The sequence below is a fragment of the Rhincodon typus genome, chromosome 21 (assembly GCF_021869965.1).
Source record: "Rhincodon typus isolate 14 chromosome 21, sRhiTyp1.1, whole genome shotgun sequence".
NCBI lineage: Eukaryota > Metazoa > Chordata > Chondrichthyes > Orectolobiformes > Rhincodontidae > Rhincodon > Rhincodon typus.
In genome coordinates, this window is record NC_063352.1 from 22,826,132 (window position 1) to 22,852,939 (window position 26,808).

The window sequence follows — 26,808 nt, forward strand, 5'->3', positions numbered from 1 at the left end:
TAAAGCTTTATCTGCCCTAAGGTGGTGCAATGTTAAATGACAACAATCCAAAAATGGGGAGTGCAAAAGAATAATGTGAATAGAAGAGATTGACTGCAAACACGTCACAACTTCATCAGTGTCTCAGCAGATAAATGCGTTTGCTGGTGTCCAAATGGCCCTAAAAACAGGAAGATCCAATGTTTAATCCCCTATCTTTATAGTAAGCTAGCCAATCACAGCAATGGCAAACACTTGGGTGCCACAGTTGAATGCCTCTGCACTTGGCACTTTGCTTTAAAATTAATTCGTAGGATGTGGGCATCGCTGTGTAAGCCAGCACTTATTGATCATTCTTATCTGCCCTGGAAATGGTGATGTTAAGGTGTCTTCACAAATTATTTCAGTCCTTGGGATTATGTACACCCACAGTTAGGAAGGAAGTACCAGGATTTTGTTCGAGTAACAATGAATGAACAGCAATAAGTGATCCAAGTGGGGATGTTGCATGGTTTGGAGATGATAGTGTTTGACTGCCCTTCTCCTTCTAGATATTAAAGTCATGGGATTAGAAGGTGCTGTCAAAGGAGTCTTGGTGAGTTGGTGCAGTGCATCAGCATGGTACACACTGCTGCCAATGTGCTTGATGCTGATGGGAATGAATGCAGAAGGTGGTAGTTTGGGTGCCAATCAAGAAGGCAGTTTTGTCCTGGATGACATTGAGCTTCAAGTGTTGGAGCTGCACACATCCAAACAAGTGCTAAGTGTTCCATTCACACTTCTGGCCTATGCCTCGTAAATGACGCAGGCTCTGGGAGACAGCATATGTTAGCACAGAGGTTAGGACAGCTGCCTCACAGCACCAGGGACCCAGGTTCAATTCCAGCCTTGGGCAACTGTCTGTGTGGAGTTTGTACATTCTCCCCGTGTCTGTGTGGGTTTCCTCCAGGTACTCCAGTTTCCTCCCACAGTCCAATGATGTACAGGTTAAGTGGATTGGCCAGGCTAAATTGCCCATAGTGTCTACGCATGTGTAGCAATAGGGAATGCAGGGTTACAGGGATTGGGTAGGGGGATGGATCTGGGTGGGATGCTCTTCGGAGGGTTGGTATGGACTCAAAGGGCCAAATGGCCTGCTTCCACACTGTATTCTCTGATTCTATGAGTCATCCACCACAGAATTCCTAAGATCTGATCTGCTCATGTAGCCGCATTAATTAAAGGGCTAGTCCAGTTTACTTTCTTGTCAATGGTAACCCTGGGGCATTGACAAGGATACAGCGAAAATGGTTTGATTCTTTTCTTGTCTGAAATGGTCATTGCCTGCCACTTGTGTAGTGTGAATGTTACTTGGCATTTATCAGCCCAAGCCTGGACGTTGTCCTGGTCTTGTTGTATGTGGATACGGACTGCTTTAGTATCAGAGTCATGAATGGTGCCGAACACTGTGGAATCATCAGTGAATACTCCAACTTCTAACCTTCTGGTGGAGGGATGGTCATTAATGCAGCAGTTGAAGGTGTTGTGGCGTAGAACACTACCTGAAGAATGAGGGCTGTTGTGGTGCAGTGGTAGTAAAAATCCAGGGGAATAGGGGATAGAGGTGACTCTTTGGACTGTGCAAGGACAGAATGTTTCCTCCTTGAGGAAGAACAACGTACTATCACACTGAACCATGAGAAAGTTGTATAGTAAAGATATTTATGTATGGAAAGCAAGGAATTTAACATCATAATTCAACTTCACTTGTACTGACAAGTTGAAAATGCTCAAGCTTTATTCTCGTGGTCATGCGTCTTCAAAACCATTCCATTGAATCACTTCCTTGTAAACCAGGGTGACTCATCTGTCACCCTCATCATTAGCTTGTTTTATCCTCGTGCTCAAGTCATGAAACGTCCTTACTCCCCCCTAACTACATAATTCTTCCAGTTGCACAATCCTCAAGAACTTTGCACCCCTCCAACCCCACCAACCCCACCATATTGCGCATCTCTAATTTGCATTGTGCCCTTAAAGCATGCCTTCAATGACATGGGCTGTCGGCTCTGAAATTGCTTTGACAAACCTTTCTGTTTCGTTACTTCCATCTCCCACTTTGAGATGCTTACCAATAAAAACTTTCTCACTTGTGCTAAAAATGCCTTCATGCAGTTCAGTATCCATTTTTGTCTGACAACACTCCTGTGAAACATCTCAGAATTTTTACCATAGTTAGAGGTGCTACATAAATGCAAGCTGTTGCTGCTCCTATAAGTTATGGTCCGTTATACAGTCATAGAGTCAAACAGCACGGAAACAGACCCTTCGGTCCACTCGTCCAAGCCGACGAAGTTTCCAAAACTACGCTAGACCCACCTGCCCACACTTAACCCCTACCCCTCTAAACCTTTCCTATTCATGTACCTGTCCAAATGTCTTTTAAATGTTGTAAATGTGCCTGCATCCATCACTGTCATTCCACATACAAACCACCCTCTGTGAAAAAGCTGCCCCTCAGGTCCCTTTTAAATCTTTTTCCTTTCACCTTAGGGAACTCCCCCACCCTAGGGAAACGACCCTTACTATTCACCTTATCTATGGCCCTTGTGATTTTATAAAACTCTACAAAATCACCCTTCAACCTCTTATGTTCCAGGGAAAATAGTCCCAGCCTGTTGAGCCTCCCCTTATAATTTAAACCTTTCAGTGCCAGCAACATCCTGGTAAATCTTTTCTGAACCCTCTCCAATTAAATAATATCCTTCCTATAGCAGGGTGACTAGAACTGCACATAGTACTCCAAAAGTGGCCTCACCAATGTCCTGTAAATCCTCAACATGACGTCCCAACTCCTATACTCAATGGTTTGATTAATGAGGGCTTGTGTGCTAAACACCTTCTTAACCACTCAGTCTACCTGCGACCCAACTTTCAAAGAACTATGAACCGAATCCCTAGGTCTCTCTGTTATACACCACTACCCAGGGCCCTACCATTAACTTCTTAAGTCCTACCCTTGTTCATTTTACCAAAATGCAATACCCTGCATTTATCCAAATTAAACTCCATCTGCCACTCCTTGGACCGTTGTCCCAATTGATCAAGACCTCTTTATAGTCACAGATTACCTTCTTCACTGTTGACTATACCAGCAATTTTGATGTCATCTGCAAACTTACTAACCATGCCTCCTAAATTCTCATCCAAATCATTTATATAAATGAAGAATAACAGTGGGCCACCTCCGGTCACATGTCTGTTCCAGATATTTGACTCAGTTCTTCCATAAGCCAGCCACAGCAATTGAAATATTCACACACTATATAATGGCAGAAAACCATTGGCATGCGTTCAACATCAGAAACGTCCAGCCTTTTCATTTCTCTGGTGCTTACCTTAGAGCCTTAGGGCCATATACCATGTGTTGATGAACACAAGTCAAGAGTAGGATGAAATATTTGCTGCTTGATTGGATATACTGATAGCTGAAATTAACAGTGCATCAACTTGCTCTATGTCTAGTCCTTACAAACAACTCAAAAGTACAAGTACCACCAAAATTCTTCTTCTTTTAGCTTAGGCTAAATTTGAACCCACAAAACCCTCTTTAAAGTTTCAAAAGGTTACTGATCCTGTTTTCCTCCCAACAAGGCAAAGCAGCCATTTGGGATCATTTAATTGTAAAACATGGAAAGTGTGGTATCAATCTCAGAATAAAGCACAGACTGCTAAGGTTCCAGTGCTTGTATTTCTGCCTCAGCAACAAAAATGTGTCCTTACCAGCATCCACTAATCGAGACACCTCTGAGCGAATCATCCGGAGTTTCAGCCAGTCAGGAAGAAGTAGAGCTTCTTCCGAGGTATCAACCAGGAATGCTGTGGGGAGTGGCTTTCTCTCGGGAAACCAAACATCGAGAAGGTGGTAAAAATCACTCTCACCTGCAAACCATGATTCAAGAATAGTTAAAAACACAAAAAATTGCAAGCTTCTTTTAAAATTTGTATGATTTTCATGGGATGTGGTTAACTAACTGGTTACTAGTATTGGCCCTAAAGTAGTAATCCAGTTATTGTTCTGGGGACCAGGGTTTCAATCTCACCATAGCAGATAGTGGAATTTGAATCTTAAGAAATCTGGAATTCAAAGTCTACTGATTACCACGAAACCACTGTCAATCACTGTAAAAACCATCTGGTTCACCAAAGTTCTTTAGGGAAGGAAATCTGCCATCCTAACCTGGTCTGACTTACATGGGACTCCAGACCCCACAGCAACGTGGTTTACTCTTAAGTGCCCACTCAAATGGCCCTAGGAAGACTTTCAATTGTATCAAACCATTAAAACGTCTCAAAGGAATTAAACTAGATGGACCACTTAGCATCAATCTATGCACTGGAAATAACAGCAACAAACTCAGTCCTGCCAACCCTGCGATGTCCTCTTCAGAAACATGTGAAGGCTACTGCCAAAATTGAGAGAGCTGTCTCACAGACTAGTCACGAAACAGCCTGGCACAGTCATACTTAAGGAATTATCCCTTACAAACAATGCCTTACACAGCACTGTCACCATTGCTGGATATGTCCTGTCCCATCAGCAGGATAAACCTAGCAGAGGTGGCAGCACAGAGGTATACAGTCAGAAAAAAATTGCCCTGGCTGCCCCCAACATTGACTCTGGACCCCATGAAGTATTTTAGCACCGAGTTAAACGTGGATAAGGAAACAAAGTGCTGTTTACAACCTACTGCTGACTCCTCACTGATGAATCAGTATTCCTCTGACTCCTCACTGATGAATCAGTATTCCTCTACGTTAACACCCTTTGAAGGAAGCACTAAGGATAGCAACAGCAGAATATATTCTGGATGGGGGAATTCAATGTACACAACTAAGAGTGGCTTGGCAGCACCACTACTAACTGAGCTGGTTGAGTCCTAAAGGTCATTGCTGCTAGTTTAGATCTGCGACAGATGGGGACAGAGCCAAGAAGGAAAAACATATTGACCTGATCCTCACTTATCTGCCAGCTGCAAATGCATCTGTCCAAGACAACATTGGTAAGAGCGACCACTGCACAGTCATTGTGGAGACTGAATTCCATATTCACACGGAGGATACCATTCATCCTGTTGTGTGGCACTACCATTATGCTAAACAGGATAAATTTCAAACAGATCTAGCAACTGAAGACTGGCACTCATCAGCAGCAGCATTGTATCATTGTGCTGCAATCTCATTGCCCGGCATATCTTCCACTCTGCCAAAACTGTCAAGATAGGGGATCAACCATGGTTCAATGAAGAGCGCCAGAGGGCATGCCTGGAGCAGCACCAGCCACACCTAAAAATGAGGTATCAGTCTGGTGAAAGTACAGAACAGGACTGCTGACAGGCCAAACAGCAAGTGATAGAGAGCTACGTTTTTCCATAAGCAACAGATCAGATCTAAGCTCTGCAGTCCTTCCACATCAGTTGTGAATGGTGGTGGATAACTAAACAAATAAAAAGGAGATGGAGGTTCTACAAATATCCCCTTCATCAGTAACAGGGTTGTCCAGCACATTAGTGCAAAAGATAAGGCTTAAGTACTTGCTGCAATCTCCAGCCAGAAATGCTAAGTGGATGATCCATCTCAGTTTCCAGTGGAGTCTCCGGGCATCACAGGTATTGTCTTCAACCAATTCGATTCACTCACATGATATCAAGACGTGGCTGGAGGCTCTTGATACTACAATGGCTTTGGGCGCTGACAACATTCCAGCAAATAGTACTGAAGACTTGAGCCCCAGAACCTGCTGCGCCCATGGCCAAGCTGCTCTGGTACAGCTACAACACTGGCATTTGCCGAACAATGTGTAAAATTGCCCAGGTATGTCATCTACACAAAAAGTAGGACAGATCCATACTGGCCAAATACCACACCATTATTCTACTCTTGATCATTAATAAAGTAACAGAAAGTGTAATCAACAATGCTGTCAAGCAGCACTTGTTTCATAATTGCCTGCTCACTGACACCCAGTTTGGTTTTTGTCAGGACCATCCACCTCCTGATCTCATTACAGCCTGGTTTTAAAGAGGGACAAAACAGCCGAATTCCAGAAGTGAGGCAAGAGTGACATTAAGACCAGATTTGATGCAGTCTGGTATTAAAGAGTCTTTAGCAAAACTACCGAAATCAGCAGCGGTAATTGGAGGAGAAGGAGACAAGTGAGAGCATGAGAGAGAGAGAGAGAGAAAGAAAGAAACTCTTAGCACGAAGAAAGATGGTCGTGCCTGTGGGTGTCAGTCATATCAGTTCCAGAGCATCACTGCAGGAGCTTCTCAGGGTAGTGTTGTACTCAAACCAACTTTTAGCTGCTACATTAATGGCCTGTTCTCCATTAAAGGTTCAGAAGTGGGGATACCTACCGATGTTCAGCACCATTTGCAAGTCCTCAGATATTGGGAGCAGTTTTCGTCTAAATTCAGCAAGGTTTGAACTGACAAGTAGGCAGTAACATTTGTGCCACACGCAATAACCACTTCCAGCAAGACTGAATGTGTCTCATTGCCCCTTGACATTCAATGGCATGGCCTCTGCTGAATCCTCACTATCAACATCCTTGGCATACCATTGAACATGAACTGAACTATACAAATATAGCCATACAAGTGCAGATGAGAGACTAGGAATCCAGCAGCAAGTAGCTCAATTCCTGACTCTCCAACACGTGTCCACAGTCTACAAGGCACAAGCCAGTGGTGTGATGGAACACTCCCCACTTGCTTGACTCCAAACAGGACAAACAGCCCTCTTGACTGGCATCACATCTACATATATCCACTCCCTCCTCCACTGATGCTGTTGCAGCAGTATGTATCATCCACAAGATGCAATGCAGAAATTCACCAAAGATCTTTAGCCAGCATCTTCCAAACCCATGACAACTGCCATCTAGAAGGACAAGAGCAGCAGATACTCAGAATCACCACCATATGCAAACTCTCCCGAAATCACTCATTGTCATGATTTGGAAATATATTCCTTCAGTGTCTCTGTGTTGAAATCTTGAAACTCCCTCCTCAACACCATTGTGGGTGCCCCTGCTCTACATGGGCTGCAGCTCACCATCACAGTCTGGAGAACAATTATGAATAGTCAATGAACACTCGCCCAGCAAATGATACAACTCCTGAATGGATTTTTTTAAGGCAAAAAACTCACTTGAAAAGCCAGCATTTATTATCCTTGAACAGCGTAGCTTGCTAGACCACTGCAGAGGGAATTAAGAGTTAACCACATTACTGTGAGACTGCAGTCACGTGTCAGCCAGACCAGGTAAAGACAGTAGACTCCCTTCCCTAAAAGGCATTCATGAAACATTTATTTATAATAGTTTCATGGATTGGGACTGGTTTTTAATTCCAGAATTTGATGAAGAAACAGCTGATAAATATCCAAGTTAATACTGTGCACAACCTGGTGGTGTTGGCATTCCACTGCACTTGCTGTCTTTGGTGTTCTAGATCAGGGCTTCTCAAATTGTGGGTCATAGCCTCCAAAGCAGTGAGAGCAGTGATGAGACAAGATTGTGAGGTCATGAGTTCCCAAACAGAAATTGCTGTCATGAAGCTTGCATTTCATTCCAGAATCCTTGCAATTTATTCTATTGGGTGGGCTGTGGAGAGAGCGAGAGAGTGAGGGGGTAGGGGACGAGAAAGAGGGAGGGGGAGGGGAAGGGGAAGGGGAAGGGGAAGGGAATTGTTGTGCAGGTGTGAGATAACAAACAGATCTTCGAAGCCTGACTACTACAAAAATAAGGTATGTTTCCCTGTAGATTGAACAATTCCCAGAATTTGTCTCCCCATTCACACTCAAGAACTAGCCAACCTCCAGAGCAGCTAAAAATACCATCTTGCCTAACCCTGCCATCATAAGAAGTCTGAGGCATTAAAACACACTGGGAAAACATTTGGAAGGCTATGTTCTAGAAGGAGAAAGTCACAGGTTGGAGAGATACTGTCAAGAAGACTTGCACAGTTGCTGTAGGTGGCATATTCTAATTCCCCAAATACATTAGTGGTGTAGGGAGGGATGTTTTAAGCTGATAGATGAAACTGTTGATTAAGCAGTCTGTTGCATTATGAAGAATAGGTATATCAGACAGGCAACATATTAGGAAATATCAATCACCAAACTGCATTTCCTTACTTGCATTTGCAATGCTGCAAGTAAATGTATCATTTAAAAAAAAAGCAAATGACCAAGCTATATAAGAAAATGACTGCATTGCAACATGGCTTTCACAGGCCAGAAGTGATCATTCCATTAACCTTTCGAGACATGAAGGTGAGTACTGTTTGTCAATGGGTGGCATTGTATTTTTTTTGCATAAAATCTAAGGGTCAATTCACATTAGGGTCAATGTTCTTCATCTGCCAATCTCCTCCAACTTCACAGAGGGCCCTCATTACAGCAGTGACATTGCCCACTTTCCATCCTACTCATTCCCGCATTGTCAGAATAAGATTGCCAATTTGTGTCAAATTGTGAGTAATTTTCTACTGCGGACTCACATCTCTTTTGAACTAATGGGGGCTGACTTCCTGATATCACTTCAGTTTACAGCTGGTAAAGGGAGAGCAGAATCCCGTCTAACTTGCATTTCAAACAAGATGATAACCAAGTTCACCATACAGTCCCTGCAACTGGCTGGATATTAAGCAAATGTCGAAAGTAGATTGAAATGGGATAAAATTTGAGTTGTTCCTCCTCATATCATCAGCTCAATAAAAGACAAATACCTTTTCTACTTTAAGAGTATATAATGCATTTGGAGGAAAGGATTTTGAAAAGGAGTATTTTCTTTACAAACATGCACACAAACAAGCAACCAAGACCCACAGATCTAAAAAAAGAAATACGTTTGAAGTGCAGTCACTGCCACAATGTAGGAAATGCAGCAATTCATTTGGACATAACAAGCTCCCATAAACAGCTTTGAGATAATGACCAGACAGAGTCACAGAGAAGTACAGTACGAAAACAGACCCTTCGGTCCAACACATCCATGCTGACCAGATATTCTAAATAAATCTAGTCCCATCCGCCTGCATTTGGCCCATATCCTACTAAACCGTTCTTATTCAAGACTTCATCTGGATGCCTTTTAAATGTAATCGTAACAGCCCTCACTACTTCCTCTGGCAGCTCATTCTACACACGCATCATTCTCTGCAAGAAAAAGTTGCCCCTCAGGTCCCTTTTAAATCTTTTCCCTCTCACCTTAAACCTATGCCCTCTAGTTTTGGACTCCCCCACCCTGGGAAAAGACCTTGTCTACTTGCCCTATCCATGCCACTCAAGATTTTATAAACCTCTAAGGTCACCCCCTCAGCTTCTGACACTCCAGGGAAAATAGCCCCCAGTCGATTGAGCCTCCCCCAATAGCTCAAACCCTCCAACGCTGGCAACATCCTTGTAAATTTTTTCTGAATCCTTTCAAGTTTTACAACATCCTTCCTATATCAGGGAGACCAGAACTGCATGCAGTATTCCAGTAGTGGCCTAACCAATGCCTTGTAGGCCACAACATGACCTCCCAACTCCTATACTCAATGCACTGACCAATAAATGCAAGCATACCAAACACCTTCTTCACTATTCTATCCACCTGCAACTCCACATTCAAGGAACAGTGAATCTGGAAGCCTAGGTCTGTGTTCAGCAACACCCCCCAGGACTTTACCATTAAGTGTATAAGTCCTGCCCTGATTTGCCTTTCCAAAATGCAGCACCACACATTTATCTAAATTAAACTCAATCTGCCACTCCTCAGCCGATTGGCCCCTCTGATCAAGATCCCATTGTACTCTGAGGTAACCTTCTTCACTGTCCGCTACACCTCCAATTTTGGAGTAATCTGCAAACTTACTAACCATACCTCTCATGTTCACATCAAAATCATTTATATAAATGATGAAAAGCAGTGGACCCAGCACCGATTCTTGTGGCACACCGCTGATCACAGGCCTCCAGTCTGAAAAGCAACCCTCCAACACCACCATCTGTGTTCTACCTTCAAGCCAGTTCTAAATAGCTAGTTCTCCCTCTATTCCATGTGATCTAACCTTATTATCGAGTCTATCATGAGGAACTTAGCGAATGCCTTACTGAAGTCCATATAGATCACGTCCACCACTCTCCCCTCATCAATCCTCTTTGTTACTTCTTCAAAAAACTCAATCAAGTTTGTGAGACATGATTTCCCATGCACAAAGCCATGTTGACTATCCCTAAGCAGCCCTTGCCTTTCCAAATACACTTAAATCCTGTCCCTCAGGATTTCCTCCAACAACTTGCCCACCACCAACATTAGGATCACCGGTCTATAGTTTCCTGGCTTTTCCTTACCACCTTCATTAAATAGTGGCACAATGTGAGTCAACTTCCAGTCTTCTGGCACCTCGCCTGTGGCTATCAAATGTCTCACAGCAAGGGGGCCCAGCAATCTCTTCCCTAGCTTCCCACAGAGATCTAGGGTATACCTGATCATGTCCCAGTGCTATCCTTAGTACTGCAATGGAAGTATCCGCTTGTGCTTTGTGTTCAAGTCTCTGAGATGGATTGGAACATGAGTTATTCTGAAAGCTGAGTAATGGATGAAGAGAGTCATCACACAACCTTCAGACTCTGAGGCAAGTGTGCGATCCATTAGGTTGTGGACAACATATATAATAACTAATTTCACCAGTGTTTGTTCTCCTCTCTACTTACACAAACACACAAGGGTAAATGCAATTCAGAGACAGACACCTTTACCCCAGCTCAACCCCATTTTGAGTTTATACCTTGAGGGGGTCCAAGCGTCAAGAGGATGACCATGGCATGAACCACCAAGATGTGCATGGTGGCAGTTTCCCCAGTGGTCCAACGCAAAAAGACCTGGTCCTGAGATTCAGACTGTGAGTCAGAAACACAAAATACAGTTAACAAAGGAAATGCTTTCCCTATAGCAGCAGTCAGATTCCTAGAAAATAAATTGCATGCAAGTTTGAAAAATATTCAAGTCAATAGTAACTTCTTAAAGGGAATTGGATATACACTTACTTGAAAAGGTAAGACTTGTGGGTATCTGTAGAAAGAGACTAATTGAAATAACTCTCTCAATGAGCCATGGGCATTAGCTGAATGGGCTACTTCTGTGCTATACCATTGTATAGGAAACATTTTAGAAATAGCAGAACATCAAGCTAGTGCCTGACCAATTGGTCTGTGTCTCCTCTCAATGTATCTAATAATCGAATCATATAATGCAGGATAAAAGCAATTGGTCCATCATGCCTGTGCTATCACTTTGAAAGGTCTCCCCAATTAATCCCACCTCCTTGCTCTTTTCCCATAACTCTGCAAATTTCTCTTTTTCAAGTGCATATTCAATGCTTTTCTGGAAGTTTTTCTTGCACCTGCTTCCACCATCCTTCCATATAACTATAGCTCACTATGTAAAAAACAAAAATTTCCCTTGTCCCTTTGGTTCTTTGAAAATCACCAGGGATCAGTGTCTTCCTGTCTTCAAACCATACTTCAATACCTTCACTGGAACGATGCTTAACCTACCCTTTTCTAAATGAGCACAATCCCACTTCGTCATCTCTTTTCCCTGTCTCACTCAGTGCATGCAAATTTCTAGTCTTGCTTGGTAGTTTTATTTTAAAAGCTAATTCCAATTCAATTCCATCAGATATTGAGGAGTTCTACGAAGAGACTGTAACAAACTTGGCAGACATGGGACAAGTGGCAAATTCCTCAACGAAAACTAGAGTACTAGGAATGCTCCCAAATCTCTCTCAGCATCAAGGAGTAGTTCAGGAGTCAAGTCCTTAGAGCTACTGATCTGAACTTACTCTGCCAGCTCCCACGGGCAGCACTTGCCAGTTACAATTGAGCCAATGCTCCCAGCCATTCCAACAAGACAACCAACTCACCCAGCTGTACACCTCCTCTTCTTCCTTGGTCTTCCGCATCCGCTTCACATAACGAGAGAAGATGGCAATCAGTGCCACCAGCACGGACTCACATTCTGTTCGGTAGACGTGCTTGGCGAAGAGGTGAGTCATGATAGTGGACCGCTCAACAATTAAGCGAGCAACATCCTAAGGAGAAAGAGTGATGGGTTACAGGCAGGGGAAAGAATTTGAAGTGTGGAGAAGAGGGATTTATGGAAGCACAGGATTTGAAAGAGGAAGATCAATTAACATTCTTGGTGCAAATCCATCAGATCCCTGAAGATAAGCTACACCCAACAGACTACTGAAAGGTCTCCAACAGAAATCTATTAGCCTGTTCTTTTTTTATAACAAAATGGCATTTGATGGTTCTGTGCATTTACAGCATTTTGTTTTTATTAAAACAGAGCAAACCATGTCATTCCAATCACCCATGGTCCCATGAATCTTGATAATCTACATTGATTCCTAATGGGACGTTTTCTCAAATTTAAAAATTTTACCGTTTTCAAATCCTACCATGGTCTCATTCTTCTTTAATATCCTTCAGCTCTATAACCTTCCAAGATCTTAGCATTTCTTGAATTCTGGCCTCTTGTGCATCTCCAATCTGTTTACTGTTGCCTACTGGATCTCACTCCAAAATGGAATAGTTGAGGTGAATAAGACCGATGCACATACAGGGGGAAGCTAGATAAACACATGAGGGAGAAAGGTATGGAGGATATCTTGAGGAGTTAGACGAAAGGAGGATGTTCTTGCTAAGTATAAATATCCTCACGAATCTACTAAGCCAAGTGCCCCATTTCTGTGCTGTAAACACTTTGTAAATCAGTTTTCTTTCCGTTAAAACTGTGATGTTGGTGTTGGAGCACATGTAACTGCTGCCGATAACCCTACAAACAACAAAGTGTCAATGATGCATCCAATCAACAAATCTTAAATCTCACTGAAATTTAAAGAAAAACCTTCACAAGCTACAACAGTGAGACAGCAACTTGTCCCGACAATAATTGCTAATAGTTTTTTGTTGCTTCTTCCTTATTTCCCTGTTCAAATCTGCTTTTATTTTTCTTACCAGAGCAAGATCGTTGTGCTGAGCCTGTTCCTCTACTGGTGCATGTTGTGACAAATAAATGACATAGGCACTGATGGTTTGGGGATCAGTCTCCACATGAATGGCCTGCAAATTGAAATCAGCAGTAAAATATAACAACTACATATGTTTCTACATGCAAACTGTAACAAAATATAGAAGCCTGTTCTGCCAATTAACAAATCATTAATTTGTAAGCTAACTCCACACACTCAAGTTTGCCCCAAGTCCTTGCAGGCGTACTTCCACTTAACAGAAATCTATCAATCTCAGATCTTAAATTAACAACCAAACCAGCATCAAACAGCACAGTGCCATCAACACAGGCTTTACTTCTCAAGGAGACAGGGAAAAAAAGGAGTCTGTTGCCATCATGTGGTGATACAGAGGTAAAGCACTAGCAAAATACGTAGCAAGTATAAAGATGCCCAGTCTGTGTGAGAACTTGTCTGACCAAGTATAGAACCTTAAACACACAATCCAGGCTGACATTCCACTGCAGCACAGCAGAGGTTTGAGGGGTGCTTTGTAGATGAGACGTTAAACTGATACTCAGTCTACCCTTTCTGGTGCATGTAAAAGTTTTCACGACACTGTTTAAACAAAAGCAGGCAATTCTGCTCTGTCCTGGCCAATATTAATCTCTGGAGCATCAACACTACAAAACACCTCTCATCCAATCATTAGTACCTTGATACTGGAGACAAAAAAAACTGCAAATGCTGGAATCCAAGGTAGACAAACAGGGGGCTAGAAGAACACAGCAGGCCAGGCAGCAGGACTGAAGAAGGATAATACCTGAAATGTTGACTGTTCCTTTTCTCCAGATGCTGCCTGGCCTGCTGTGTTCTTCCAGGCACCTGTTTGTCTACCCAGCACCTTGATATTGGTGGGATCATGCTGTGCACAAATTGACTGTCATAGTTTTATTTTACAACTGTGGCTTCAAAGAATACACAAACAACCGAAGGAGTATGATGCTTGATTCGATCAGTCAAAGTGATGTTCTGTCTAACACACAACTGAAAAACATCTCGCATGAATCTCAGTGGTGGAGCAATCCAGATACATGGGCACACATGTACCAACAACGGCTGGGCTAATCATGTTCCTTTGATTGGTCGTACAAGGAACAGTTCACATCAAAATGAATACTGTTACGTGCTCTCCAATCGGGCAGCACTCGGGAAGAATCCTGAGTGTGCTAATTGTTTATGCTCCCCACTAACACTTCACTAACATCACATTTAAGATAATCGGTTCAGCTTCTAATGTGTAACATTTATGCTCACTAGGGGCGACAGATATTCATATGCTGGGACCTACTATTTGCAGACAAAAAGAATATGTTAAAGGTTTGTAACTTTTCTTGAATTACCCAGAAACTTAGGGAGCCAAAAGCATCCTGGTGCTTTCACCATGGCAATATCTGAGCCAGAGTCAATTTGCCAAACAATCAGCAACCTCTTCTCCTTTAATCTGAATCAGTGTGATTGTTTGAAATATAGTATTTTTGTATTGGTCCTAAAGAATGGAAAGCAAAAAGCTTCAGTGACATGTTTTCTTTTTTGGCTAATTCCCTCCTTTGTTGTCACATTTTCTTTCAAGCCTGATGCTCAGCTGAGGCTGCCAGTCATTGACAGCCTCTCCACATTAATAATAATCATTAAAAAACACTCTAGTGATATCTAGTTTTCAGCTGGACTGCAACACCCACCTGTTGCAGTGCCAAGGAAGTCATTGTACAGACACTGCTGAAGAGAGGCAGTTTGGGAAGATCCCGCAGGAGCCATTGATATCCAGGGAGTGGTTCCCCATCACTTGAGTCCTCTTCCATCATTTGGTCTCGCTCTTCCACATCTCGCAGGCTGCTCTCAGAGTCAGTCAGTACCAGAGACAAGCCCTGGACCAATGAGAAAGAATATGCGGTGTACCCAAGTCACCATATTTCCTTTAGATCCCTAACACACAAGAAATCTTCCAAAGTGGGACTAAAATTTAAACAGTGAAAAAATGAACAGGTTATGCCCAAAGCATAAGCAGAGGAGCCCCAGTAACATTCTGTGACTGCTTTTGAAGCACTGAAGTCACTATGTGGACAGGGTGAGGGCAGCGACATCAGTCAGATGAGGATTGTGTGCAGTATAACCATCAGCACACTTGCTTCACAATTAAATAACCCAATGATATTCACTGTTTGGGGCTATGCATAAGTAACGGTCACTTGGCGAGGGGTGAGGAGTGGCAGGTGCCCAGTTTGCCATGTCCAAGAAAGGGAAGTATAATGCAGTAGTAGATGGTCAAAACACAATTCGTTACACCAGTCTTCCTTCAAAACATAGACAGTACCTGCTCCAAATTCATGAAAGGGGAAAGAGGCTGTTGGTTTATTATATGAACGCTCTCTTCTGACTTACCTTCATGGCTAGAACACGTGAGGCCACCTGTGGGGAGCTTAAACGCCGCAAGAAATAATCCAAAACTTCACAGGTAGTTTGCTCATCAGCTTTGGGGCCCAAGAGGAGGTCCTGCAGGCGGCCCAGGAGCTGTCGCTGTTTCTGCTGCCTCTGTATTATGGGAGAACAAGAAGCAGGGTTCATGCAATGATGCCATCTGCCCTTTTCCAGGTACATGAGTACAGAACCTTGGCTGACACTCCTAATGCCATTGCTGAGAGAACACTATGCTATTGGAGCTGTCACCTTTCCAACACACAAATCCAAGCTCCCACTTACCCTCTGCATTACAGAGAAAAGCAGTCACTTGAAAAAAGAATGCAATCTGCAGCATTTGTTCCCCTCGTGTAAATGCTTTCAGAACACTGGTAACTTTTGCCTGCAGAAGAATATTAGAATTGGACCTCTCTCAAACTTCCTTCAGCTTCCAATTCAGGTCACGTGTTCAATTTCCACTCCACACACTTGAGAGCAAAATCCAATGGGACAAACATTTTGCCACGCTGACTGATTATTCTTTCAGTGCCCTGATTGGCTATTCAGTGCATCATTGCGATTGGTTAACTGTAAATTGCCTTGGATGCTCGTAATGGAATTGGAATTTCAAATGTTAATAATGGCAAATGTCAATATAGCCCTGGTATTGGGTACAGAGGCTCCATAAAACTTGTGCACATGATTTATATCCATGAGATCTCAGAGTCTTCAAAAAGATTGCAGATAAAACCAATTGCCTCCATTCAACAACTACCCAATGCCCTGCTCCAACCACACTCTGGGGGTCATGCCGACTTTCAAACAAACTGGCCTCACAGCTGGGGGGAAAATGTTTGGGAAGCATTGTCCTAACATCATGAATGGCCTTGTGTAAATGCAAATCTTTACTTTCTCAGTAATAACGTGCTATTGTGATTGACCCACTTTTACATCTACAGCCTCACCTGTCGTTTCTTGGCTCTCTGCTCTTTGCTCTCACTCTCATCTTCCTCTTCTGTAGAGGTCACTTCATCGGCTGCATCATGGAGCAGAAATTCACACAGACACTGGACCGGCAGCACATCCAAGGATCCTTCACTCGATTGCACTAGATCTGCTAACCAGGGCATGGACTGGGACGAGGCCTGGAAGGGAGGAAAGCAGGAATAAAAATCTTAAATAATCAATAGAATTTTAACTTTCAAATAATATTTTAAATATGATTGGATGATAATTGACATAACTAATTGATAGAACCGGAGGGTTAGCAACCAACAGGATACAGATAATTGGTAAAAACTCCAGGGAAGATGCTAGATTTTTTATTTAAACATAGCAACAGGAGTAGGCCATTTGGTCTCTCAAATCTGCACTGCCATTCAACTAGATCATGGCTATCTCACCATCATTTTCTTGCAGGATCTCCATATCCCTTGATGTCTTTACTATCCAGAAATCTATCAATTTCTGTCTGCACACATGCAATGATTGAGCCTCCACAGCGCTCTGGGGTAAGGAATGTCAAGATTCACTAGCTCAGGGGCAAGAAAACTCATCTCAGTCCTCAAAGGCTTATCCCTTACCCTGAGACCATGACCCGTGGTTCTAGATGCAGCAATAATATGGAGTGCACAGTGTTAAAGGGTGGTGGAAACAGATCTAACAACGACTTAAATAGACCTGGAAAGATACTTGAAAAGGAAAAACACTCAAGAGAATAGAGAAAGAAAAAGAGAAATGTGGAAATAGAATTAATGAATCACGCTTTACAAGAACTGGTACAGGTGCAATGGGTGGAATGGTCTCAATCTATGCTGTAGAATTCAATGATTCTGTTCTATGATTCTATAAAATACATAACCCATAATGCAACAGGTGAGGCATATTCAGATGTAATACAACTGCGAGGCACAGTTCTGTAACACTTTATCACAGTTTACTCCACCTTAACTGGGTTAACATAAACAGTATCTATCACCACAAAGCCTGTGTTAGAGAAATGTAATATTTCCTCCAGAGATGCAGAACACCTTTTCAAAAGTTCAAGCACAAAATTGAACTGGCTTCCTACTTTTTGCATGGCTATGATTGGTCTAGATTTCCAGCAACTTACTTCCCAGAGTTCCAGTCTGTATAGACAAACTGGAAACATCTCAATAATCTGGAAACATTTCAAGGAAACGTCTGACATGCTGCATTCTGGAGCAATAGAATAAATTCACCAGCTTCAGCTCCATACATTGCATCTGCCCATATCTAATGCCATGGTGAAACTAACATGCCTTTATTAGGCACTGATTTTCTGGGATAGAAATTCAGGGGAAGCACAAATAGATTGACCTCCTCCTACATACCCAACCTCATTCAAATCCATTGACAGAAGTGGAACTGAATATCAAGTGTTGCATGCACCCTTCAAGAGTACTTCAACGGTTGTGAAATGTTTTGGAACATCTCAAGATTGCACAAGATATGATAGAAATTTCATGTCCTTTGTCTGTGGCTCAGTGTGTGCGTCAGCACCAGCCTCACATCATTACCATCTAAAATAAGCTACTTTTCTGCTGCTTTCCTGAGTTAATCAAAAGCTGCCACATTTCGGACTTCCTAATATGACCATACTTCATTTACTGTAAGGTGTTTTGACCAGTCCTGAGACTGTGGAAGGTGAGATATAAATCCAAGTTCTTCCCATCATTAAATGGCACCTGTCTCAAACCAATGCAGTACACACTCACCTGTCTCTGAATAATGTTTAACAGGAAGTCAGGATGGCGACTCCGGCATAGCAGATGGCCAAGATGAAGCGACTGATTCAAGCTTTTCAACTGCTCCAGAACTTGTGGAGGTGGCCGGCGAGGAGGTCCCCTTAAAGACAGGGTGGCAAAAGGTCATTAAACTGAAAAATGATAAATCCACAGTCACAAAGGTTCACTCAGCCCTTCTTAGTCCACAAGACCAGAGGGTTTTCTGAAATATCACTCCTGAGATTATAGGAATGGATCGTGTTTGGGTCTTGAGGCTTTCATAGAATACACTGACCAGAAACAAGCAATTCAGCCCAACATATCCATGTTAGTATAATAAAACAATACAAATTAAACAAAGAAACAGTCGATGCTGAAAATCTGAAACAAAAACAGAAACTGCTAGAGAAACTCAGCAAGTCTGACAGCATTTGTGGAGAGTAAACAGAGTTAACGTTTCAAATCCAGCAACCTTTCATCAGATACATGCTAGTTCTCCTGACAAGCTTCCTCTAAATGACTTCATTTCTTCTATCCATACATAACATTTTCTATTTATATTTCAGATTTCCCAGTATCTCCAATATTTGGTATTTTGATATCAGGAACCCAGTTACAGTACACCTCGCCCCTGCCCCTATGCGCAAACTCAAATATGTTTCCTGCCAGTTATACCTTTTTAGTTTTATCATCCTTGAACATTTTTATTTTGCTTTCCCATAATGTATAAATACCTGACACTAATGGTCCAGACTGGGTGCTTCCCAGCTGGGGCAAATGGGGAGTTGCATTTAGTTTCAACAAATGTATTGTAACAATTGTTCTCAGTAGACTGTATTAGGGAGGGAAGGGGATGACCAGAGTTGTCTATTTGAATTTATATTTTTTGTCTTCTGCTAGGCAATGTACTGATTTGATTGTTAGAATTGGGCCTGGCTGTGATTTTACTTGACCCAGCAAAATCAAATCGCTTGCTGGAACTCATACACACCAACTAAGTGCTGAAACATTTTGATACCTGTATACTAGCACAGATTTACACCATTAGAAGAAAATTGCATGCTCACTCTCATTTAAGGACGGTTAATGTTGGCACTCACAACCAGACACTCACTGTGGATCAAGGCTGGTCAGTTGTGACAATAGCAAACTATTGCTCTCAGTGATAGTTTGTTTTGTCGATGCAGCAGCCAGATGACTCTCAAAGGCCAAGATCTCCTGTTTCTCTCTCTGCGACATCTGCAGCTCCCGACTGATCATATCATTTCGGGTCTCTTCATCAGTCACAGTGCATTGTGGGTATGAGAAGTTGCTGGAAATAGATCAAGAACATTGAAGCATCACAACTATACCGTCATTCACCCTTCCCCAAATACCACTGTGATGTCCTTGCGAGTTTCAGAGTTGAACAGGTGAGTGTTGGAGGTCTGGTAAGTTGTTGGAGAGAGTAGTAAGTCAGCTTAGTACAAGGATAGAATAAAGTTCTAGTTGCTCATGTCGTTTAAATTGCTCAAGTTATGTAGACCATGTAGGAACATAAGAAACGGGAGTAAGAGCAGACTATTCTGCCCACCATTCTTAAATATCATGATTGATCCACTTCAGGCCTTAACTCCTCATAGCGCTCAGCTCCTTGATATTTCAAAAGACCTACCTACCTCCAATGTACATACTTTCAGTGACCTAGCCTCCACAGCCATTTGGGTAGAGGATTCCCGACATTAATTACCCTCAGAGAGAAGAAATTCCATCACATCTGTTTTGAATGAGTGTTCCCTTATTCTCTAAGTATGTGCCAAGTTCGAGATTCCCCACAAGTAGAAAAATAATCTCATCATCTACCCTGTCAAGCAGCCTCAGAATCTTAGTTGTTTCAATAAGATCACCTCTCATTTTTGAAAACTGTAATAAATAATGCCCTTACATTGAGCTGCCCTTAAAAAGTCAACTTCTCCAACCTAGGAATCAATCTAGTGAAACTCTTTTGAACTGCTTCCAATACCAGTACATAATTATTTAAATACAGGACCAAAGTTGCACACAGTACCCCAGGTGCAGTCTCACCAATTCCTTCTACAGCTGCAACAAGACTTGCCTATTTTTAAATTATAGCAATGAAGGCCAACATCTCTTTTGCCTTTTAAATTACTTGTTGCACCCACACCTTTTATTTTTCATAGTAAAAAGCACCCAGATCTATCTGTGCTGCACTTTTCTGAGCTCTTTCCATTTAAATAACAGACTACTTTTTGATTCTTCCTACCAAAGTAGGTACAGAACATCATATAAACATAGAAGCATGCTATTTGGCCTGTGCTGTTGCTCATGCAGCACACTAACCTCCTTCCACCTTCCAAGAGAGCTGGGAATTTGACAGAAATACTCAACAGGTCAGTCAGCGTCTTTAGAGAGAAAAGGCAGGTGGACTCACTTCAGACGCACATGTTCCTCAAATCAGCAGGGATTCCAGTAGAGAATAAGCAACTGAGACCATTGTAACCACCTTTTTTTTTGCTGATCGACCTGCTGCATTTTCCCAACATTTTTTCTTAATTTTTCAGTTTCTCCTTTTTAAATTCACGCTTTCAGTTTCCTATCTCCTATGGACACTTTACCATCACGTGCTTTTACCACATGGTGCGTTTCTTGATTTCTGTAGCACTGAGGACAATGGATGATACAAAAAGAGGACACTCCCAGCAGCAGGTAATTAAAACTGGCTAATTGAATTCTGTATCTTATAAAAAATTATATGTTCTGATGGATGCAGACTGAACAGAAAAGTGAGAACAAGCCAACACTGGGACCAAACATATCGAGACATTGCGATTACATACATTTTTGTGTTACCAATTTAGGGAGTAGGAAGTGAATTTGTTTCTATGCCTCTGCCAATATTAATGAGCCTGTGATTATATCATATTAATGATCTGAGACCACTACCTGCAGTATATATAGTCTGGATACCAGGACATAGGTTGATGCCAGTGTACGTATACACAACAAATGCACTCCCCAGATGGTAAATTTTGAATGTGCTAACAAAATTGTTACCTTTCAAAAGAAGCTTCTCAGCAGCAAACAAGTCACTCCAGATGTAAAACTTGAAACACTTTCAAAACCTGGCGTGTCACTGCACAGAAGTTAGCCTACATATGGTGTCAAGCTTATGGGGTGAGAAACTGCCTTTAAAGGAGTCTTGCATCATTGTCTTTTCAAGTCATATTGAAAGGAGTAAGTTACTTTGTAGTTCACTTTCTAAGGGTATGAAAGGACAGTTATAACTACATGTTTAATAATATGAGGGAGAATTTCAGTCATGCTCTGCATGTATCAAAATCATTAACAGATTTATGTAAAGGTGGCTTACAGTTTACCTACAAACAGTGAATGCAGAAAATCTTCCGCTGATGATGAGACATAAAAGCACAGAATGACATATATTTCCATTCCATCACCTTAAAGAAGCAGCTTGCTTTGGACTGCTTCTCATAATGGGCTGACCAAAGTCACCTCAGGAAAAGATGGACATGGATCAACTCCCTCCCTATGAGGTTTGATTCCATGTTAAAATCACTCACTTTGTCATCACCATTTCCATCAGCATTTTCAGAGTGGGGTACCCTTCCCATGCAGCCAAACCTGCAGACAAGAAATTGTACAATAATTGGAAACTAACATTTCTTCATTGATTTTGTTTAGTTGTAATCACACAATTGAAGTATAGTCATTGATTATTTATTATAGTATTCAGTTTAACAGTAGCAATGCAAATTTTTGTACTTTAACATCACATGACGCTGCTTAGATTCACTTTTTCCTTCAATGCACTTCTTGAAAGGGGTACTTATAACCTTGTCAAATCTTTTTCTTTACAAAGATGATATCAATGAGTGATGCATCTATTCTCCCTTCATAAGCCTTGCTTTATCCGCACTAATATTGAACTATGTAATGATTCCAGTTGGTCTGCAATTATTTTCTGTTTCTCTTCACTTTTATATTGAAAACCAACACTTTCAGTTGCATCCAGTTCCTCAGCATAATCATGAAGCTACTGTTGGCTGTATGGACAAAGCAGTAAGCAACGACAAAGTATTTAGCTGTGCAGTGTGTCACAGCTGAGTCAGATTCTGACCTTACTAAAAAGCACTGTCCATTACAGCAGGTGTCATCAGCACCCAGGAGTGATGCCGAGCATGATATTGTTCCTAAAGATTGTGTTACCTCCTAAGGTTTCCCAATGGCTGAAATTTAAGCCTGAAACTTTTGGGTCTGTGTTATTAACACAATACCACAAGGTGGAATAACTCACATCTTCTCATAAAAATCACCAATTTGCAAAGCTGAATGCAAAGAAGCCTAAATGAACCATATGAGAAACACTGATGGTTTTTGCACTTGCAACTACATCAGATAAGCAGTGCAGATAAGCAAGAGCTGACCATGTTTTAGGAAGTAGCAACTGTGGTTCGTCTGGAAACTCACCAATATTTTGTGGATTAAAGGCATTTACAACTAACAGCAGAAGCCAAGCCTTCCAGTACAGGGATGAAATAGCCAGAGCGGGTGGCTGATACCTAGAGTATAAAAAATAAAAGCCCTTTCACATCAAACAGCATAAGAAGGTATTAACAGTAACTAAAATGGGTGCAGTAATGTAGCAAGACTGATGTGCCTTTTCCTGTATGTTAGAAGGGGTATAATTTATACAGCTAAGTTATAATTCTTGGGGAGGATGTTCAAAGGCTCAGGTTACACACCAAGATATTTAAGCGAACTATAAGCATTAACTGAATCTGGACGTTACTGCTTTGATGCACAGTATTCTATATATTCTTCATTATAATATTATATATATAAACAGGGCTTCCAGAATGAGGATGAGGCGGTCAAGATCAGACAGGGTCGCAAGCTTTAAATCTTTGCATCATCTTCAAATTGCGCATGGCTCCTAAACAAGTGAAATCAAATCCTGGCTCCTGCAGCAGTAAAACAGAATGTTTTACATGCTTTTAAAACAACTCATGAAATCTCCCCATAATTTTCTGAAGTTCACCCTCCCATGCACCCTTACAGGACTGTTCACCTCCACTCCAGCCTTTACAGGTTTGTCCACTCAACCATTCTTACTGGTCTGCCTATATCCCCAGATGCTCTTGTAGTTCTCACTGAGGGGTCACAACAATATTTTAGCTTTGAATAGGGTCCCAGTGGGAAAACAATTGGGAACTCCTGATATATAATAGAGAGATGCCTGTATCATGCATACATATGAATGTATATCATGTATGTTTATGTCACATTTGTTGCAGAGTATACATTGTACATTGCTTTCATGTAACGTATTCTATGTACGTTATGCATCATACATTCATATGAACAAATGAAGTAGGTTAAAGTAGACCATTCAGGCCCTCAAGGCTATTCTGCCATTCAGTTTGATTTTGTTTACGTTTTGAATTCAATATTCTGATCTACTCCTGATAACTCTGATTCCATTGCCTAACAAGACTTTATTCTGAATCTGTCTCCACCGCCTTCTGAGGCGGAGTTCCAAAGTCAAAAACCTTCCAAGGAGGAAATAATTTCTTTTCATCTCAGTGTAAAGGGTGACCACGCCCCCCCATTGTAAAATGGTGAACCCAGGAGACAAAATGTCCTTACCACATTCACCTTGTCAACAGCATTCAGGAGCTTATACACGTTAATCATGTCAGCCCTCAAGTCTTCTAAACTCCAGTGATACCAAACCCAACCTGTCCAACCTACCCTCACAAGATAACTGGTCATTCCAGGTATCAATCTAGTATATAAAAACTGCTGGAGAAATACAGTAAGTCTGGCAACATCTGTTGAGTTAAGATTTCGAATCCAGTGACCCCCTTTGTCATAACCTGTTCACAGACAGATCAAGCTGAATTGTCTCCTTCTTTGTGGTACGTTTCCACATACGCCTATGTGACACTAAGGCTGTCACATGCAGTTAAAATACACCAATCTATTTTCTAGTTGCAAAGATATTATAATTGTGGTTAATTCCCTCATAACCGTTTTGACATCTAGATTTTGGAAGTCAACTAAACCAGCTTTGCTCAGAATGAGATGATCGGACAGTAGACAAACCCTGGTGGCAGCTGAATATTTTCAGGATGGTGGTAAGTACACAAGTTCAGAACTGCGTCAATCAACTGAATCCTCTCCACATGAAGAACTTCCAGGTCTGAAAGAGAAACAACGAAATAACTGGAGAAATCTCATGTCTTGCTTGTAAACAATATAGGAACAAATTAATGTGGAAACAAATGGGGAAAGTTTTGGGGTAATCTTGTCAGAAGGAACCATTCACTGGAACCCTGAAAATATTTCAGGAGCTAGGCTTCTCTACTTCAAATGTAGAAAGATTTGTTATGCATATCTAGTGTTTTGTGCTATTTTAGCATTCTCATTTTAAAAACACCCTTACACAAGCACATAGGTCGTTACATTTGTCAAGGATGCTGATTGTAACGAGGTCCATTTATAACTAGAGACAGCAATAGTGGCACAGGGACTTATGAAATTACTCAGTGGGTTACTGTTGTGCATGGTTTGATGTTAGCACCTCTGGCAGACAAATGCTTCACATGTCAGCTTACCGCTATGCGCGCGCGCACACACACACACACACACACACACACACACACACACACACACACAGTAAACGACTCTTGTGGTGCAGTGATACCTCTGGGCCAGAAGATCTGTGTTTAAATGCCTACTGCAGAGATGTATTGTTATATATCTGGACAGGATTTTTTTTAAATAAAAAAGAAATCAAATGTGTGTTACTTTACGTTCACACTGAGTTAAACCAATTGAATGATTGAGCAAGAGTAAGACACTTAAGGAAGCACATCAGGTACTGAAAGGCATTTATAATTGGAGAAAGAAGTATTGGTAGAGAGGCTAGTGTTTTTACTCATTTGGTTACCACTATGCTTTACATCTGCATCTGTGCAATCACTTGCCAGAGTGATAACATCAGGTCAAATCACATAATACATCATAAATACTTACTTATTAAAACAAACTCTTTACTAATGCATACATACTTACTTAGAGTCTTTATTTTCAGGAGTTTACATTAAAAAAAAGGTTTGCATTTCCTTTAGTCCAATTGGTTGAGGTATGAGCAGGTCAAGGTGTTTAAAATGACAAATGATAGGGTAGGTACAGAGAATCTTATCCTTTGATGATTGAAGATTCCAAGGACCGAGCACAAGTAAAATGGATGAGCAAATATTTTAACATGTATCTGTCGATAACATGCAGAAAATCAGCAATTCTAGCAATTAATTACTGACTGCTTTAGGCTATTTAATGAATACAAACAGGAAATAGCAGAAACACATTTAAGGTGAAGCTGGACAGCCACATACGGAAAGGAATAAAAGGTGATGTTGGCAGGTTTCAATGCAAATGGGTAGAAGGAGACTCATGTAAAGTGCAAACACCAGCACAGACCAGTTGAGTCAAATGGCCTGCTGTAAATTGTCACATTTGCCACAAATGCACTGGTTGTAGTTTTCATGCTATATCCAAAACAGCCACAAATGTTCAACCACTCTGCTCCTGCACTGTACATTGATGTTTTATAAAATGCTATAGCTTAGGTAGTCTTCAACTGTTGCAGCTTCAGATCACACCTTGGCATTTGAAAGGAAATGGATTCCAGACGTATGGGTTTCACTAGTAGGGTTGGTATTTATTACCCTTTCCTAGTTGGCCCCGAGAAAACGATAGCTGTTTATCTTCCTCTTGAATTACTGTAATCCTCCATTAGGCAGGGAGTTCCAAGAGTTTGGTCCAGTGATCACGATGGACAGTGATATACATACAAGCTGGGATGATGTGCAACTTGGAGGGGAGCTTAAAGATAGGCGTATGGGAACATCACTTACCTTGTCCTTAAAGGTGAGGGGGTTGGGGGAGTATCTGATTCTGGACAGGTTGTTGAAGAATGCAATCCTCAAAGTAACTGCAGTCTGCCTAGAAAGAAAGCTCACTATTTTCTTCTCTACTCTCACACTAGAGACAAGTAATAAAAGCCAGCCGGCCTCAATCACATGGTCATCTTACCGTCAGCCTGCACTGACGCAGCACGTTTCACTAGATGGTCAGCTAGTTCCATGGCATCAGCCGGCCCCAGTGACAGATCCCGCGACAACCCGATGACGAGGATTCGCATCAGTGTGTCCTCCAGGAGTGGCACCTCTGAGCACAATCGTAGAAAGAAACTGAGAAGAGATGAAAAAAATTGCATTGGATTACATAGGACGCATGGCACACAAAAATGCCATTTGGTCCATCCAGTTCTCTGAAGCCTCCTCCCATCTTTCCTCATTAAAATTTTTCATCAGACCCTTTTACTCATTTCTCATTCATACGTTTGTTCACCTTCCCCTTAAATGAAACTATATTATTCACTTTAACTGCTCCCCATACTTTGGGTACAGAAGTTTCTTCTGAATTCTCTCCAGGATTTCTTGGTGACTACCTTACATTGATGGCCTACTTATGTTCTTTCTCATAAGGGG

General features: G+C 41.7%; 1 protein-coding gene across 2 annotated transcripts in view; it reads right to left on the reverse strand.

Annotated features, from left to right (window-relative positions):
* The window catches only part of ints1 (integrator complex subunit 1), a 76,546-nt gene that overhangs the window by 20,522 nt on the left and 29,216 nt on the right, over nt 1-26,808 (reverse strand). For both annotated transcript variants that reach the window (XM_048609851.1, XM_048609852.1), the window contains exons 15-27: nt 26,351-26,508; nt 24,356-24,452; nt 22,718-22,809; nt 21,811-21,871; nt 19,344-19,541; nt 18,221-18,350; nt 16,448-16,627; nt 15,468-15,617; nt 14,768-14,953; nt 13,033-13,137; nt 11,934-12,101; nt 10,797-10,908; nt 3,742-3,900 (exon numbers count right to left, since the gene is read on the reverse strand). In XM_048609851.1, the coding sequence (XP_048465808.1) occupies nt 3,742-3,900; nt 10,797-10,908; nt 11,934-12,101; nt 13,033-13,137; nt 14,768-14,953; nt 15,468-15,617; nt 16,448-16,627; nt 18,221-18,350; nt 19,344-19,541; nt 21,811-21,871; nt 22,718-22,809; nt 24,356-24,452; nt 26,351-26,508 (1,796 nt within the window). The remainder of the gene's footprint in view (nt 1-3,741; nt 3,901-10,796; nt 10,909-11,933; nt 12,102-13,032; nt 13,138-14,767; nt 14,954-15,467; nt 15,618-16,447; nt 16,628-18,220; nt 18,351-19,343; nt 19,542-21,810; nt 21,872-22,717; nt 22,810-24,355; nt 24,453-26,350; nt 26,509-26,808) is intronic.